This window comes from Astyanax mexicanus, chromosome 21 (genome assembly GCF_023375975.1).
Source record: "Astyanax mexicanus isolate ESR-SI-001 chromosome 21, AstMex3_surface, whole genome shotgun sequence".
In the NCBI taxonomy this organism is placed as follows: domain Eukaryota; kingdom Metazoa; phylum Chordata; class Actinopteri; order Characiformes; family Acestrorhamphidae; genus Astyanax; species Astyanax mexicanus.
In genome coordinates this window covers 11,940,747-11,960,897 of record NC_064428.1, presented here as the reverse complement: position 1 = coordinate 11,960,897, position 20,151 = coordinate 11,940,747, and the positions used below count along the sequence as shown (strand labels likewise).

The window sequence follows — 20,151 nt, the reverse complement described above, 5'->3', positions numbered from 1 at the left end:
ATAATTACAATACACACACACACACATACACAATTACAATGCACACACACACATTTACAATACACACACACACACACAATTACAACACACACACACACAGTTACAATACACACACACATACACAGTTCCAATACACACACACATACACACATACACAATTACAACACACACACACACACACACACAATTACAACACACACACAATTACAATACACACACACACACACACACACACACACAATTACAATGCACACACACACATTTACAATACACACACACACACACAATTACAACACACACACACACAGTTACAATACACACACACATACACAGTTCCAATACACACACACATACACACATACACAATTACAACACACACACACACACACACACAATTACAACACACACACACACACACACACAATTACAACACACACACAATTACAATACACACACACACACACACACACACAATTACAATACACACACACACAATTACAATACACACACACACATACACAATTACAACACACACACACAGTTACAATACACACACACACATACACAATTACAATACACACACACACAGTTACAAGACACACACACACACACATACACAATTACAACACACACACACACAATTACAATACACACACACAACATGATTACAATACACACACACACACACACACACACAATTACAACACACACACACAGTTACAATACACACACACACATACACAATTACAATACACACACACACAGTTACAAGACACACACACACACACATACACAATTACAACACACACACACAATTACAATACACACACACAACATGATTACAATACACACACACACACACACACACACAATTACAACACACACACACAATTACAACACACACACAATTACAATACACACACACACAATTACAATACACACACACAATTACAATACACACACACACACAATTACAATACACACACACACAATTACAATACACACACACACACACAATTACAATACACACACACAATTACAATACACACACACAATTACAATACACACACACACACACAATTACAATACACACACACACAATTACAATACACACACACAATTACAATACACACACACAATTACAATACACACACACACACACAATTACAATACACACACACAATTACAATACACACACACACAATTACAATACACACACACACACAATTACAATACACACACACACACAATTACAATACACACACACACAATTACAATACACACACACAATTACAATACACACACACACACACAATTACAATACACACACACACAATTACAATACACACACACACACACAATTACAATACACACACACACAATTACAATACACACACACACATACACAATTACAATACACACACACACAATTACAATACACACACACAATTACAATACACACACACAATTACAATACACACACACAATTACAATACACACACACAATTACAATACACACACACACACAATTACAATACACACACACACAATTACAATACACACACACACAATTACAATACACACACACACAATTACAATACACACACACACAATTACAACACACACACACACACACACACACAATTACAACACACACACAATTACAATACACACACACACACACAATTACAACACACACACAATTACAATACACACACACACACACAATTACAACACACACACAATTACAACACACACACACAATTACAATACACACACACACACATACACAATTACAACACACACACACACAATTACAATACACACACACAATTACAACACACACACACAATTACAATACACACACACACACAATTACAATACACACACACACAATTACAATACACACACACAGAGGCGTATCTGAGGCTGAGATCTCTCTCTGTGACGCTCCATTAATATTTACAGGCTCCTCTGGGGAGCAATGATCTCACAGCGGGAACAGGAGGAACGAGGGATGAGAGGAATAAAGGGAGGAATAAAAGAACAGAGGAAGAGAGGGATTCACTGCAACACGTTCAGGAACAGCGGGAACAGGAGGAACGAGGGATGAGAAGAGTGTAAGAGAGGGAGAGAAATCAAGGCTTATTCAGCAGGACAGCGCTGGGAACAGGTGATGAATGGCAGGGAAGGAAAAAAGGAAGAAAAAAAAAGCTAAAATAATAAATATGATGACCGGAGGAGTATTCAGAGTGATGCAACAATACAGTCAACAATACAGTCAACCAATGATTAATTAATTATTAAAATGATTAAACCGTCAAACCAAACTGAACTGCTTGAATATTTGCACCAGGAGTAAAGCAGCATAAAGATATCCAAAAGCAGTGTGTAAGACTGGTGGAGGAGAACATGTGATTAAAAACCAACCAGGGTTATTCCACCAAATATTGATTTCTGAACTCTTAAAACTTTATAAATATGAAAGCTCTGCGTCTTTTGTTGTTATTTCAGCCATTTCTTATGATGAAAACAGCTTAGTATAGTTGAGTTTTTGGTATCTAGCCGTCAGTCAAACGCTCATTTTCAGTTTTAGCCAAAAACAATGCCATGAAATATCGTGATTTTATTTTAAGGCAATATCCTCACCCCTAATTTAGAAAAAGACGCTAAAAAGAGCTTCTTAGGAACTAAGATTTTAAAAAAAAATCCACCAAAAAAAGACCACATGGGAAGAAAGCTAAAAAAAACAAGATTTAAAAGAACTCAAGACACAAAAATAGATAAAAAAAAAAGCTCCATAAAACAATCTTAGGTAGTGGAACCCACAACTCCAAAACTCCATGAAAAGGAACCAAGACTCAAAAGAAATTCTTTATAACACCATGGGAAGGACACAGGACTCAAAAGGAAGTGCTCACTAAAACCATGAGGAAAAAGCACTAAAGAAACCAAGACTCAAAAGATTTTCTTTTAATTCAGTGTTTTGTCATATTGTCAAGAGTATTGTTATCTCGAAAATGAGTAAACCACATACCTAAAAGGAAAGGCTTCCTAACACCACAGGAAGGAAACAACACTCCCTAAGACCAAAGCATGAACAAATAAACGCTTCCTAAAACCGTAAGGGAAAATCACTAGAGAAACCAAGACTCAAAAACCCTGAGTAAAAAAAAAAAACTCAAACCAAAACTCAAATTCAGAAGATCTCAAAGATGTTTAAGGAGGAAATAATACTTAAAAGGAAAAGCTCCTTTTGACAATGAGTAGGAACCAAGACTCAAAAAAATTTATGTTATCTATGAGCATGAAGGAAAATCAATAAAGAAACCAAGATTACAATGGAAAGCTCTCAAAATCATGAAGAGGACTAAAAAAAACACAAATACAACTCAAGAAATAAACACCAAAAGGACCAAGACTCAAAACAAGAAACAACTGCCTAAAAAAAAAAAAAAACTTAAAGGAACTAGAGACACTACAAAGACTCAAAAAGAGCTCCATAACACAATCTTAGTTAGTAGAACCCAAGACTAAAGCTGGGTGATTAATCGATTTTATCGATTAATTCAAATTTACAGTTAATGTGGATGTGTTTTTATGAAAATCGATTTTCTCTGAACTTTAATTTCCACCACCGACGCTCCCCTGTGGGCTCCCTTAGTTCAGAGTGAGCTTAGCCCCTCCCTCCGTCCCGGGTGCATTGTGTCAGTAGCTAAACTATGTTGGAGAAAGCTTTGTAAAAGTTACTGGATGTTCTCACTGTATACAATAGTTTTTACAATTGGTTGTTTCTGGTTGCACTTTAACCACAAAAGGGAAATTTAAGTGAACACAAAATTAAAACTTGTTTTTAACCATTTCTTTATCATCTGTAGTTTGATTTTTAGTAGGGGGGGGGGGGGGGGAATAGATTCAAATCGAAAATCGGATTTAAAAAAATAAAATTGAAGATTTTTATTTTGGGCCATATCGCCCAGCTGTACCCAAGACGGATTTTAAATGAGATCATGATCATAAAAATGAACAAAAACTCAAAAGAAATTCTTTATAACGCCATAGGAAGGATACAGGACTCAAAAGGAAATTATCACTAAAACCATGAGGAAAAAGCACTAAAGAAACCAAGACTCAAAGATTATTTTTTTAATTCAGTGTTTTGTCATATTGCCAGGAGTATCGTTATCGTGAAAAAGCCATGAAATATCGTGATATTATTTTAGAGCCATATCGCCCAGCCCTAATTTACCAATAGATCTCAGTGCTGGAATTGATCCATACTCTGAATTCCTAGAAAGCAGTGGGAGGGATCTGTAAATACCCAGCCTGCAAAACAAAAGCGTGAAGCTGTGAGAACAGAAACAGGGAGGGATCTGCAGTCAGGAGGAGCTTTACGAACAGAGCAGGACCCTGAATCATATTTACTAACAGGCAGAGGGAGCCCGACCAATCGGTTCCTCCTACACCGTGTCAAACTCCAGGCTTTAGCTTCAGCGTGAACCCGACACGCACCACATTCCAGTCCCTCCGCTGCGCCGTAATCGGCGGCGGCGGCACGTTCTGTCACTGGATGCCTCCCCCCTGCCAGCAGAATGCCATTAATGAACGCCACGCCGCCGCTGCCGTTTATAAACAGCTCGGAGAAGAGCGGCCGCCTGCTCTACGACACAGACGAGTAAACAGACGCAGTAAAGCCTCTGGAAATCAAACTTCTCAAACTTCGCCTCATTCGGGTTCGTCTCGCTGATCTGAGCTCTGATACACACTCTAGCTAAAGGGGGCTCTTCTTCACGGTGTCATGAAAAAAAACACATTTTAACCCCTTTATAGCAAAAGAAAGCACAGTTTTTATCAGTTCAGTTTTACGGTATTTGTACAGCATTCTGGTCAGTGATAAAACTTCTCAATATCAGGGTTCAGAAAAAGAAGAAGAAAGAGAGAAGGGTGAAAGGGAGAGACACAGTGACTGGCATTAACATTAAAAGGAAGCAAGACTTAAAATGCAAAGTCTTGTAAAGAGCATAAGGAAAAAACGAACCAAGGACTAAAAGAGAAGGCAGCCAAGTTATGAGCATGAGGAAAAAAGACCAAAAGGGTCCCAAAATGCTCTCTAAGACCCTAATACCAAAACTCAAAAGCAGAAGCTCTTGAATATGTTAAGGAGGAACTATCATTCAAAAAAATGGACAAGAGAAAAGCTATCTACAGCCCTGAGCAGGGACTAACACTCAAAAAAAGAAATGCTTCCTGAGACAATTAGGGAAAACCACTAAAGAAAGCAAGATTCTAAAGAAAAAGCCTCATAAGACCACAAGGAAACCTCAAGACACAAAAAGACTCAAAAAAGAGCTCAATAAGACTATCTTGGTTAATAGAAACTATAAAGACTCTAAAAACCTAAAAAGAAACACTTTCTAAGACCACAGGGAAAAATGCTAAATAAACCAAGATCCAAAAGAAAAACCCCCACAAGACCATGAGGAGAACGCAAGACACCAAAAACATGAACAAATGCTTCACAAGACTGTCTCGGTTAGTAGGAACCAAGACTCAATAAAGAAAAGCTTCCAAAGATCATTAGGAAAATAAAAGACTCAAAAGGAAATTCTTTAACGAAATTCGAAATGAGATTCGAAAAAGGGAAAAGGGAAAAGCTCCCTATGGCAATCAGTAGAAACCAGGACACAGAAAAGACTAAAAAAAGAGCTCCATAAGACTATCTTGGGTAGTAGAAACCAAGACTAAAAACCTAAATCAGACCATGAAAAGAAACCAAGACTCAAAAAAGTAAGAAAATCACAGACTTTAAAAAAATGCTTCCTGACTCCAAAGGAAATGCTTTCTAAAACCGTGAGGAAAAACAACTTAACAAACCAAGACTCAAAAGGAAATTCCTCAATTCCTCAAAAGACCCTGAGAGAAAAAAAAAAACACTAAAACCAAAACTCACTAGCAGAAGCTCTTAAAGATTCTTTTGGCAATGAGTTGGAACAAATACTAAGGAAACCACTAAGGAAACCCATATTCAAATAATAATTCCCTAACTCCCTAAGTCCACAAGGACTTAGAAAAGACACAAAAGACTGGGAAAAAAAACTGAAAAAAGAGCTTCATAAGACCATCCTGGTTAGTATGAATCAGGACTCAAAAAAGAAACGTCCCTTAGAATGAATATCACCATGGTAAGACACTCAAAGACTCAAAAGAAAAAGTTCCCTAAGTCCATAAGCATGAACAAAGACTCAACAAATGAAACTCTTCCTAAAACCATGAGGGAAAAACCACTAAAGAAACCAAGATTCAAGAAAAAAGAAATCCCTTGGGCTGTGAGTAGAAACTAAGCCTGAAAAGGACATCTCCCTTAATCCCTAAAGAACAAAGACCAAATGGAACCAAGACTCAAAAGAAAGAAATCTAGTGGGACATATCCAGAGACACTCTGTTCACTAGAGGGCTTCACTGCTGGCTATATTTAGTGAGATAAGGGTTACGGTCAGTGGCTGTAAACACACAACCATGTGAGAGCTTAAAGTATCCGGATATATTTAGACAGGAGGTGATCCGAGAGGAACACTTCCAAACTGGACATGAGACACTATTAAGATCATGCTAGAACTGGTCACCATGTAGCGAGACTGGAAAAATGGGTAGATGTCATTATTTCTATATTTTCAGAAATATTAGCATTAATTAATTAGATACATTTAAGGGTTTTTCAGCATGAACATCCTGTTTAAGATCATCCACAGCATCTCAATCATGCAGACTTTAACTAGACCCTCCAAAACCTTAATTTAGTTTTGTTTTTAAATCATTCAGAGGTGAACTTATTTGTGTGCTTTGGGTCATTGTCCTGCTGCAGAACCCAAGTACACCTGAGCTTGAGGCCACAAACAGATGGCCGGTCACTCCTGGGAAGGTTCACCAGTTTTCCATGTTTTGTCTCCATTAGTGAATAATATTAGTGAATCACTGTGGTTCTCTGGAGTCCCAAAGCTTTACAAATGATTTTAGAACCTTTTCCAGACCGATAGATGATCAATGACTTTGTTTTCTTATCTTCTGTTGAAATATATTTTGAGATCTTTTATTCTGCTTCATGTTGTCAGTAATATAAGTAAATTCTTGATTCTACAGGTCTGTTAGTAATAAGGTCTGGTTGTGGTTAGTAGTGAAATTGAACTCAGCTTTCCAAAAAGTGATTAATCACAGTTAATGTATGAGGGCTAGCTTGGTTTGGATAGTTTTTTTCCCTTAATAAGTAAAATTAATGTTTAAAAAGTACTTTTTATATTTACCCAGGTTGTATTTGTCCGATATTAAAGTTAATTTGAAAATCTGAAAAATATTAGTATGACAAAAAAGCAAAAACAAAAGAAATCTGTTGTCAGTCTGCCTGCCATGAACTCCATGATAAACACACACTAAAGACTTCAACTCCCAGCATGCACTTACACCACACCTTCTGGACTCTGCTGATCAAGTGAATCTACAGTGTTCTAACCCACCAAGTTTCTGATTATTCACACCTGGTCCTGGTAGTATATATACCCATTGTTTGCAGTAGCTCGTTGCCTGGTATTGAATCTAGTTTTTAGCTCTTCTACTTTGCGTTTCTTTTGTATTTTGCTCTTTTGTTACTGACCCATTTTTGTATTTTTCAACTACTCTCTTGCCTTGCCCTTGTACTTATTGTATTTTTGTTTATCGCTGCCGACCCTTATTTGTCTTTTAGACTAGGGCTGCAACTAATGATTCATTAGTAGTTGACTAATCTGCCAAATATTTTTCCAATTAATCGATTAGCCAGTGATTAATTCTGCCATGCCCTCCCTCTCTGCTTTCTGTGGGCTAAAGCTCCTGTTTCTAGCTTTCACTATTGGTTCAAAATGACAGAAACAGCTGAACGTGGGATTAAAATGGCCTTCAAATGTCTAGGACATTGTCCTGGTACAGTACAGGTTGGACACACCTTCTCTTTTTCAATGCGCTTTTTTTTATTTTCATGACTATTTACATTGTAGATTCTCACTGAAGCATCAAAACTATGAATGAACACATGTGGAGTTTTATGTTCTTAACAAAAAAATGGTGAAATAACTGAAAATGTTTTATATTCTAGTTTATTCAAAATATCCACCCTTTGCTCTGATTACTGCTTTGCACACTCTTGGCATCATTCTCTCAATGAGCTTCAAGAGGTGGCCACCTGAAATGAAAAGTTTTCCAACAGTCTTGAAAGAGAAGGAGTTCCCAGTGGTGTTTATTAGCACTTGTTGGCTCTTTATCTTCTTCACTCTGTGGTCCAGCTCACCCCAAACCATCTGGATTGGGTTCAGGTCCGGTGACTGTGGAGGTTCAGCTCATTTTTTTGTTAAGAACATAAAACTCCACATGTGTTCATTCATAGTTTTGATGCTTCAGTGAGAATCTACACTGTAAATAGTCATGAAAATAAAGAAAACGCATTGGAAAAGAGAAGGTTTGTCCAAACTTTTGGCCTGTACTGTATATATATATATATTTACAATATCTTATTTCAAAAGGTGGGCTTGATATAAGTGATGCAAAGTGATACAAGTGATCTATAATACACCACATTAGGCACTAATGGTCAAATTTAAATTATTTAATTAAGATATAAATATAATGCCATCTAGTGGCTTTTTTTGGTAGCAGCAGTGTGCACTATTAAAACAGCAATGTGCAACATAACAAAATAAATAATAAAAACACAGGAACAGTCATGTACAAAATAATAGAACAATTAGAGTCTTAACAAACTGGACTCTATTCTACTATAACAGTTAAACATGAAAAATAAGACTCGATCTCTGAGAATGACAAGTTTTTTTCTTTAACAAAGATATATTATTAACTTTATCTGAGAGAAAGATGCTCCTTAAGGTACCAAAACTACGAGCGTGTGCTTGCGTAGCTTAGAGGGAGGGATTGTCGATCCTCTTTTTGACTTCAAGGCTCGAGACCATGACATAATTTCAATCGATTTCGATTAAATATCGAAATTGTGACGCCCCTAATATATATATATATATATATATATATATATATATATTTTTTTTTTTTTCTTTTTTTCTTTTATCTTTAACAAGGAGTTTAATAAATCTCTAGGCCAAACTTTCACTGTCCTGATTCAGAGCGATGAATAAACCCTGACTCAGAGCGTTCGTCCGTCGCTGGGAACGCTGTGTTTTATTGGGCCGAACTTTTCGAGTCGAGGCCGCGCACCATCGGCTCCACATTTCCACAGGGGAGTTTATGTTCCTTTAAATTCAAGGAAAGAGCAATGATATTTCTGCAGGGCTGCCCCTCGTCCACCACCCTGTACCACACAAGGCCAGGGCTATGAAAAACACACACACACACACACACACACACTCGCACACACACTCCCTCAGATGCAGTCAGAGATCAGGGCTGTGGTATGAGGGCACAGCTCGGACCATCTGCTCTGCCAGCTTACATTACAGCTCCGTCAGAACGCCAACAACAAGCGACACGACCAATCAGACGCCAGGAAAAGTCCTGACTGCTGTCCTAAAACTTTCAACAGTGATTCACTCATAAGAGACTCCAACATCCCAGAGCATATACTGTTAATAATACTACTAATAAAACATTTTACACACTTATTTATACACTGTCTGTCTGATAAGCTTCTGCAATGTCACAAGATTTATTATTTCAATCCAGTGTTTCTGGATTCATTTTTCACCAAGATCTTGCAGCAGCATTGATGATGGTAGAGTCAGACCACTGCTCAAAGCAGCTCTCCTCCATCCAGCACATCCCAAAGATTCTCAATGAGGTTAGGGTCTGGACTCTGTGGTGAACTCTCTCAATCCATGTGTGAAAATGATGATCTCATGCTCCCTGAACCCTGATCTCTTTCACAATTCCAGCCCCATGAATCCTGTTGTTGTCATCCATTGATGGAATGAGCTGCTCTATATTCAGTATATTCAGGTATTAAGGTCAGCTGACCTCATTCTTTCAGCACATACTGTTGCTGAACCTAAACCTGCACACCAACTGCAGCATCAACCCCACATCATTTACCTATTAATCCACACAGATTTCTCTACTGAAAACTGTTTATTTTGGTGAGAAATGCGCTTCCATTTATTCGCAGTAAGCATAGATTTCCAGATTTCCACTAAAACTAGGTGCAGCAGCATTAGCGGCTAACTGCCAGCGCTAGCCTTGGTTAGTGCTAGTAAGTGCCACCTGACAGTGCTAGTGCTACACCGAGGAATCCTGAGTTTTCCGGTAAGACAGGGCAACGATATTAGCTAGCGGTTCTTGCCACGTAACACGGTAAACACACCGACTACAGTCTAATACAGTTTTTCCACACTGCATACACACAAAATGTGGAAATGTGCACACAAATCCAAAAACATGAAGCTCATGTGAAATGAGCTGTGACTCCAAACTGCTGAGATAAGCATATAAATAACTGTGTGTTGTTTTGGTGGAAGAATTTGCTAGAGATTTGTGGAATTTCAACAAAGCAGTTAATCATTTTCAGTTTGTGTTTAGAGTTTTAAAAAACTGAGCCAAGTTTCTAGAAATGTGTTTAAACATTTGGGAAAAACTGTAGGCTCACCTCAGAGCAGCAAAAGAGCTATCACTTGGCTAGCACATAGTTACTGGCTAATGCTAATGTTGCTCCAGCAGTGCTAGCCGGGGTTAGCAGCAGGCAACAGTGCTGGAGAACTAAACTGAAACTCCTGTTTAACTCTGTACCTCAGCAGAGTGGCTTAACTGCTTCTTAATACCTGACTGGTAGAGTTTATACATAAGGAGCTCTGACAATTTTGGGAAAACTGAAAGAATTTTAAGTGCGCCTTATAGTGGAAAAACTTAATAAATCAACATGTAGTTTTGGTTGCAGTGCTTCATTTCGCAGGATATATAAGGATATATTGTTCAGTTAGGGTGTAGGGAATGGTTTTGTGAAGTGTGTTAAGTGTTTTTATAAAACGAGCCTAGTTTACTGTAATATCTGCTCTATAGTGGTTTTCCATTCTATGGGTTCTGAGCATTGAAGAATTGAAGTATCGAGAATTGAAGAAAAAAATTAAGTGTACAGAGAAACAGATACAGGACTACAGTCTGTAATTATCGAGTTTTATGCTGGTAACAGTGAAGATTAGCTCTGTATTATGAATAAAAATCCTTTGGGATTCTTGGAGAGAGTCGCTCTACTCTGAAGCCTACAGCTGACTGGGAGGGCACTGGGCCAACAACCTTGGAAGGCTGCTGGAGACAGAATGAGGGGAAAGACATGCCCCCACCACCACCACCACCATTCACCAAGCACCATCCGCCAGCCCCCCAACATCCCTCCATCCCCCCTCCATCCCCCTCCATCCTTCTTCACTGCGCAGAAATAAAGACGCCCCAGGCGTTTGTTTTCTGAGAGGAATTACAAGCAGAGGCGAACACAAACCCTCCAGCAAAGTGAACGCCAAACCCTCACCAAACCCTCACCCAATCTTCCAACCTCCTCCACCCCTCCAACACTCACGCGCGAGAGGACTTATGGTTCAGCCCCGACAGTTAGCATTCGCTGCTCTCACAACGAGTATCAGCACAAGAGGACAAGAACTCTACAATCACGCTTTTCTCTTTTTTTCCCGTTTTTAAACCGTCCGTGATTTGCTTCGGTTGTGAATGCGAGCCCACCTAGGGCGCAAGAGGCACGGCGCAATAAAAAACAGCCTTTAACTCCTTTTTCTCTCCATTACACTCACAAAAAAAGGTTAAACTTCGCGCCCACTGCAAGGCTGAGGAGGACCGAGGCGAGATAATGCCCTCTCGCTCGCCGGAGGAGCCACCCCGGCCGCTTCCTCTCCTGGAATAAAGAGAAACCAGAGGCTGAATAGAAGGTTCTGGAGGGTTCCCGGCTCACGCTGAGCTCGCCATTTTTCCCCTGTCAATATTTAGACAGCGCTCCTTTCACTGGAGGAGTGAGATCAGTGTACAGACATGTCATCTTTTTTTGGACTCCTTTAGAAAGCCCTTTGACGACAGAATATCAGAATATGGAGCCACTGAGGCTCTTCTGTGCTTGTTTTTGGTGCTGTTATCACGATTATGTGCTAAACAGCTAAAATGCTCATCATGAACACAAGTAAAAACACAAATAAACAATGATTATAGCTTATAATATACACAGTGAAGAACTCACAATACTCCCAATCTCTGTTTTTCTGACTCTTGAATTTCTTTGACTAAGAATATTAAGCCACAAAAGCTCCTCTGTCCTCGTTTTTGGTGCTGTTATCACGCTAATGTGCTAAACAGCTAAAATGCTAACCATGAACACAAGTAAAAACATAAATAAAAATAAGTATAGCTTATAATATACACAGTAAACAACTCACAACACTCTCAATCTCTGTTTTCTGACCCTTGAAGCTCTTTGATGAAGAATATTAAGCCACAAAGGCTCCTCTATGCTCAGTTTTAGTTTTGTTATTAGGCTAATGTGCTAAACAGCTAAAATGCTAACCGTGAATACAAGTAAAAACATAAATAAACAATGATTATAGCTTATAATATACACAGTAAAGAACTCACAACACTCTCAATCTCTGTTTTTCTGACTCTTGAAGCTCTTTGATAAAGGATATTCAGCCATCAAGGCTCTTCTGTGCTCAGTTTTGGTGCTGTTATCACGCTAATGTGCTAAACAGCTAAAATGCTAATCATGAACACAAGTAAAAACACAAATAAAAATAAGTATAGCTTATAATATACACAGTAAACAACTCACAATACTCCCAATCTCTGTTTTCTGACTCCTGAAGCCCTTTGATGAAGAATATTAAGCCACAAAGGCTCTTCTATGCTCGGTTTTAGTGCTGTTATTAGGATAATGTGCTAAACAGCTAAAATGCTAATCATGAACTCAAGTAAAAACCCAAGTAAAAATAATTATAGCTTATAATATACACAGTAAAGAACTCACAATACTCCCAATCTCTATTTTTCTGACTCTTGAAGCTCTTTGATAAAGAATATTAAGCCACCAAGGCTCTTCTGTGCTCAGTTTTGGTTCTGTTATCACGCTAATGGGCTAAACAGCTAAAATGCTAACCATGAACACAATTACAGCTTATATTATACACAGGGGAGAACTCACAATCTCTGTTTTTTGACTACTGAAGCTCTTTGAGAAAGAATTTTAGGCCACCAAGGCTCTTCTGTGCTCAGTTTTGTAGCTAGTAGAACGCTAATGTTGGCAAAAGCAACTCCACTAAAGTACAGCATTATACAGGAGTTTCAGGCTAGTTCTCCAGCAGTATTGGCATTATCTGCTAAACACGCTAAGCACTAGCTCTTTCGCTGTTCAGAGTAGAGTATTATCAGCCTGTAGTCTGCTGCTAACCCCGACTAGCACTGCTGGAGCAACATTAGCACAAGCCAATAACCGTCTTTCCCAGAGCACTTAGTGTACCTCAGTCTAGAGCTGTCTGGCAGCATTAGCTGCTAACCGAGGCTAGCCTTGGTGTAATCTGTAAATCTAAGCTTACTGTAAATAAATGGAAGCGCTTTACTCAAACAAATCAACAGTTTTCATAAGAGAAATCTGTGTAGATTAACATGTAGAACTCGTTAGACTTTTAAAGGAAAATGTTTTTTTTTTTTCTAAGAATTACAGTTTTGTTTACTAACTTAGCTTAGCTTAGCTTTAAAGAGTTCTCACCACCCATTAGATGAATTAGATGGAAAACATGCCAACACCTTTGTTCCTTACTAGTGTCACATAATGCACCTTAGAGTGTAAAAAATGCGGTTCAAAGTGAATTACACTTCTTTTCAGACAGAATATTAACCCACAAAGCCTCGTTAGCCTCCTGTTTCGTGCTGTTAGCATGCTAATGACCCTTGTAGCCCTTTGATAACAGAATATCAGAATATTAAGCCACCATTAAGCCTTTTCCATGCTCTGTTTTAGGTGCTGTTAGTGTGCTAATGTTAAAATAGTCTGAATAAAAATGTTAATGTACTGTTGCCAGAAAAAACCTTGACTTCCTGCTGGGAATGAGTTTATACACACTTTATTCTCAGCCTTATTCACAATTTATTTACAACTTTTCTTTCTCTGAAGCAAAAAAAACAGATTCTACTATGTCTTCTATCATGACAGCTCCCAAAACCAGCGCTGCTTTGTGTTTGGAAAAGAGTGTTTAATTGCCTTTGGCTGTTACGGGTTTATCGCATGCTTTTATAATCATGTTTATTGTCACAGCTTGATGACAAATATCAAATATCATAATTCATAATTATCTGCATCTATGAATGAATCCTTGCAAAACAAAGCACAATATAGCACAATATAACAAAGCATTAATAAATAAATAAATTAATAAATCAATAAATAAGCACACATGCCGCTCCATTAGCACTACGCTGTATTATAAGGCATCGTATAAAGGCTGTAGGCTACGGGTCTCATGACAGAACATTTAAGGGTGGGCTACACAGCACAGCTCGCACTATTTCACACCATTAACGTCATGATACAAAATAAAATCAATACCAGAGATTTGCTTTAAAACAACATGCTCTCAGAACACTCCCAGCAGACCGCTGCTGCCCAAACACTAAAAAAAAACACTAAAAAAAGCAGGATTAGCCCACTGATACACTGATACGACTGCCTGGGAAAATGGTAAAATGATAAATTAAAAAAAATATATATAAATAATAAAGAAAACTGTTTATAAAAAAACCTAGAAACGCTCTTAAAATACATTAAAACACTTGGAATTAAAAATTAGGCTCCAAATAAAGATCTAAAATAATAACAGTAAAATAAAAATCATTTACTACCCAAAAAATAGCTGTAAAATAATAATAATTATTATTTTTTTAATGCTCTATTCATACATTAAAACACATGGAATTTAAAATTAGGCTCCTAATAAAGATTTAAAATAATTACAAAATAAATAAAAATAATTTACTACCCAAAAGATAGCTATTAATAAGTGTTAAAAAAAATGCTCAATTCATGCATTAAAACACTTGGACTTTAAAAACAGACTAATCATACTATATATACTAATTATACTTATACTAATTATACTAATTATAGTAAAATAAAAATCATTTACTAACCAAAAAAATAGCTATAAAATAATTACAACATTTTTAAAAAATGCTCTATTCATACATTCAAACACTTGGAATTTAAATTATTCTCCTAATAAAGATTTAAAATAATTACAAAATAAATAAAAATAATTTACTACCCAAAAGATAGCTATTAATAAGCGTTAAAAAAAATGCTCAATTCATGAATTAAAACACTTGGACTTTAAAAACAGGCTAATCATACTACATATACTAATTATACTTATACTAATTATACTAAATATAGTAAAATAAAAATCATTTACTAACCAAAAAAATAACTATAAAATAATTACAGCATTTTTTATGCTCCATTCATACATTAAAACACATGGACTTTAAAATAATAAATAGTAATATACTATTACTAATTATACTAATACTAATTATACTAATTATAGTAAAATAAAATCATTTACTACCCACAAAAATAGCTATAAAATAATTAAAAAAAAAAATGCTCAATTCATGCATTAAAACACTTGGACTTTAAAATAAGGCTAATTGTACTATATATACTAATTATACTAATACTAACTATACTAATTATTCTACAATAAAAATCATTTACTACCCAAACAAATAGCTGCAAAATAATTACAGCATTTAAAAAATAAATAAATGCTCAATTTATACATTAAAACACTTGGACTTTAAAATAAGGCTAATTATATTATATATACTAATTATACTAATACTAATTATACTAATTATAGTAAAATAAAAATCATTTACTACACAGAAAAATAGCTATAAAATAATTAGAGCATTAAGAAAAGAAATAAATGCTCAATTTATACATTAAAACACTTGGACTTTAAAATCAGGCTCCAAATAAAGATTTATAATAATTACAGCAAAATAAAAATACTTTACTACCCAAAAAAATAGCTATAAAATAAGTGAAGTGTTAAAGAAGTCAGTTCAGTATAGCAGCTATCACACTCTTTTAGACCAGCATCTGTTACAAGAATATTTAGCAACGTTTTAAAATAGGCTGCAATGCTACAGAAATAAAGCTCCAGCAATGTTCTGAAAACATGTGACATAATAATAGTTTGCATCACAACATTATTAGAACATTTTCCACATGACATTTCCCAGCTAGAGTAATATAATTATAGTATAACTCTAATAACCTTACGGAAATGTTAAAAGTCAAAATTTCCCAAAACTAAAAATGAAAACGTTGACACAAGTAGTGTAGCAGCGACGTTGTAGCCCTTTAAAGATAGAATATCAGAATACTAAGCCATCAAGTCTTTTCCGGGCTTTGGTTTTAATTCATTTTAATTCATTAATTAACAGGTGGTTTGGAGTCGAGAAATGTGCTTTAAGAACTACTGATTTAAAGGACGCAGCTGATGTATCCTTCCTGGTCATAAATTATGCACAGTTGACTGTATATGTTCACAAGACAAAACTGGTCACTGCACAGGTCCACAAGGAAAAAAATGTCAAAAATAGTGAAAAAATTAAACTTCTGCTTTAGTTGGAAATATAAAATGTTTTGAAAGTGTAATCATAATCACGCAAACTTTACACATGACATCGCTACAAAACATTGTTGGACTGCAAATCTGCGACCAACAGGCTACTGGGAAAGAGTTTTAATACAACCGTCATTTTGAGGACACGCCCCCTACACGTCCTGCACTGTGACCTAAAACACATAAATCATCAAAATAGTTCTAGTAGTGTTGATTAAGATTGCTCAGTTTTAAAATCTGGCGTAAGGCTATTTAGCGAAGCACATATAGCATTGCACAGATTAGCCAGGAGAATTAGCCAGAGATAACTAGCACACAAAGCTAGCTTGTTTTAACATGATTTAACTAGTTATTGGAATCTTTCAAAGATATCTTATATTATTAATTCAGCTACTTTTTTTAATTCAGTATTTTTCCTGGTATTTCACACAATCAGTGCTAAGCTAAGTGAGGCCAATTAGCACTTTTCCTCTAAACGTCTTACTCTAGACGCAGCTCAGGGTGTTAGCATGAATTAGCGAACTGTAGCATGTTAAATTTGAATGTCGGTAGAGCTAAAAATAGACACTTTTAGTGTTAAATAAGTATTTACAGTGTCTAAACTTATATATGAGTAATAGTGTGCTAAAACACAAGTATATATTGGGTTAGCATTAGCATTTTAGCATAAACAGTGCTAAGAGTTAATACCTGCAATGTTTTGCAGTGTTAATATAAAATTAACAGTGCTAAACTGAAATCCACAGTGTTAAATTAGCGTTTTATCCTCATTAATCACAGACACGGCTGAATTTAGCCCACATTTCTACACAAATTAAATTAGCTCTAGCAGTGTTAAAATAATCCTTTGATAATTGAGTGCTAAAACTGGCTCCACACTGATAAAGAAGCTTACGCTGCCTTTAATGCGGTGCCAGCAGTGTTAAATTAGTTAAATTAACTCAATTTAAAAAAGGTCTATTGAGTTATTGTGCTCTTGTCGGGGACCAGAACGCCTCAGGTTGAGTTGAAATCTGTAATATTCAATTTAAGCTCTTGAAATATTTAATTAATTCTTACATTTCTGACTTTTTTATTGAGTTTTAAATTCTCACAGCACCATATTAGAGTTTATACAGTATTTATAAGTGATTTATGTACAGCTCTGGAAAAAAATAAAAAAATATTAGTAGAGCACTTCAGTTTTTGAATCAGTTTCTCTGATTTTGTTTTTGATGTTTGAGTAAAATGAACATTTTTGTTTTTTTTTTCTATAAACTACGGACAACATTTCTCCCAAATTCCAAATAAAAATATTGTCATTTAGAGCATTTATTTGCAGAAAATGAAAAATGCCTGAAATAAAAAAAAAGATGCAGAGCTTTTAGACCTCAAATAATGCAAAGAAAACAAATTCATCTTGGCATCATGTTCTCCTCCACCAGTCTTACACACTGCTTTTGGATAACTTTATGCTGCTTTACTCCTGGTGCAAAAAATCAAGCAGTTCAGTTTGGTGGTTTGATGGATTGTGATCATCCATCTTCCTCTTGATTATATTCCAGAGATTTTCAATTTGGTAAAATCAAAGAAATGTATCATTTTTAAGTGATCTCTTATTTTTTCCAGAGCTGTATATATAGTATAATTTACAAGGCTGCTTTTCTAGACATGGATTAAAGGGCCCATTAGGGAGGGGTAATATGGTTAAATGTATTATTGTGATATAAAATATTCTTTTTATCAAAAAGATAAGTTCAAATGTATTGAGTACGGTTTAATTGGTGAACGTGCAGCACAGTGTGAATATAAATCACTGATCTGTAGTAATTGATAGTGTTTATATAGTAGTTTTAAGAAACTGCCGCTATGTATTTTGTTTGATTTAGTGTATTTTATTGTAGTTTGCTGTGTCAAAATATTACAATAAATATTGTGTATTATAAAAACAGTTTTTAATAATCAAAATAGTATGGGTGGGCCATATTGGTCTCAAATAATGTCACAATATTTAAGGGTATTTTCTGCAATAACGATATTTTTGGCGATTATTTATTTTTAAAATTAATTTTAAGAATGTATTACTTCACCCAAACAAATATAAAAGTTATTAAAATAGTATAACTATTACATATTAAAGGTATGTAGTATAAATTTGAGTTTTATAAATTCATGTAACTTTTAATTCTTAAAACGTGCAATTCTGGATAATCTTTATTTTTTTATTTTTTTATTTAATGTTTCAAGACGTTATGTTAGTTAGTAGTTCTGTTAGTGCTACAACATTACTTTTCTCTTTACATTATCTTAACATTTGCTAAATGTTCCATCATAAATTTACTTTTTAGGTCGTTCAATTTTGGATTCAATTCTTAGAACTTTTTTATTTAATGTTTTTAAAGGTTATTTTAGTAGTGCTACAACAGTTTACTTTTCTCTTTACATTATCTTAACGTTTGCTAAATGTTGCACTGTACATTTACTTTTTAGGACGTTTAATTCTGGATTCAGTTCTTAGCACTTTTTTATTTATGTTTTTAAACGTTCTGTTAGTAGTAGCAACAACATTACTTTTATCTTTGCATATAATGTCAAACGTTTTTAGAACGTTTCTTGAACTTTATTTATGTAACCTTCCTTTCCAAAATGTTGCTAAACGTTCTTATAAATAACGTCCTAACCTGTTAGCTGGGATGGAGAGATTTCACACCAAACCTTTTAGTAACGTTACAACGCAGGTTTACCTCTTAGGATGTTAAATTCTGTATGTTCTAAGAATGTTAACGTTGCTGCAACGTTATTTGTATCCATGACAACTTTATTGGCATCAGTTTAATTAGGCAAATCAATTAGTCTTTAAACCCTACAGAGCTTCACCAGTGGACCATCAGCTTCTCCAACTGGTTCCAGTGCCACCACTAACCCCAAGCGGATGGGGGTTCAACTTCACCACACACACACACACATACCCAAAACACACATACGCGCGCGCGCGACCCGGTGAGTCCACCTACCTGCCTGCGAGTCTCCCATCCCCACGGCCGCGTGCAGCAGCAGCAGATAGCCCAGCAGTCTCATCCTCATCCTCGCGCGCGCGTTAGCTATCTCCTGCTCCGCGTTATCTCCTTCACATGTTCACGAGCTCCGCACGAGGGTCCTACACTCCGCGCGGCTCCCGCATATCCCGAGCCCCCGCGCGCGCTGAGTAAGCGTGCGTGTGTGCGCGCGTGCGTGCGTGCGTATGTGTGTCCCCGGGGCGCGCGCTGCCGGTGAGGGTAAAACTTGACTCCGCGCGTCTCGAGCGCTCAGACTCCACCGCTCAAGTTCAGCTCCGGCGCCGCCGCTGGCCACGCCCCCACCCAGCACCTGACCACGCCCAGTGTGGAGGGGATAGGTTAATGCCGGCAGAAGGAACGCCCACGGTGACGCTGATTGGCCGGAGGTCCGGAGCTGTTTAACACACTGAACTGCGTTCATACCCACAACACCTGCTGAACACACACACACACAC

At 36.6% G+C, this 20,151-nt stretch overlaps 1 protein-coding gene across 2 annotated transcripts in view; it reads right to left on the bottom strand.

The window, feature by feature from the left end:
- Nucleotides 1-19,917, bottom strand: part of LOC125785888 (receptor tyrosine-protein kinase erbB-4-like) — a 333,803-nt gene extending 313,886 nt beyond the window's left edge. For both annotated transcript variants that reach the window (XM_049470072.1, XM_049470073.1), the window contains exon 1: nt 19,655-19,917. In XM_049470072.1, the coding sequence (XP_049326029.1) occupies nt 19,655-19,724 (70 nt within the window). In that variant the 5' untranslated portion in view covers nt 19,725-19,917. The remainder of the gene's footprint in view (nt 1-19,654) is intronic.
- Nucleotides 19,918-20,151: the final 234 nt, after the last annotated feature.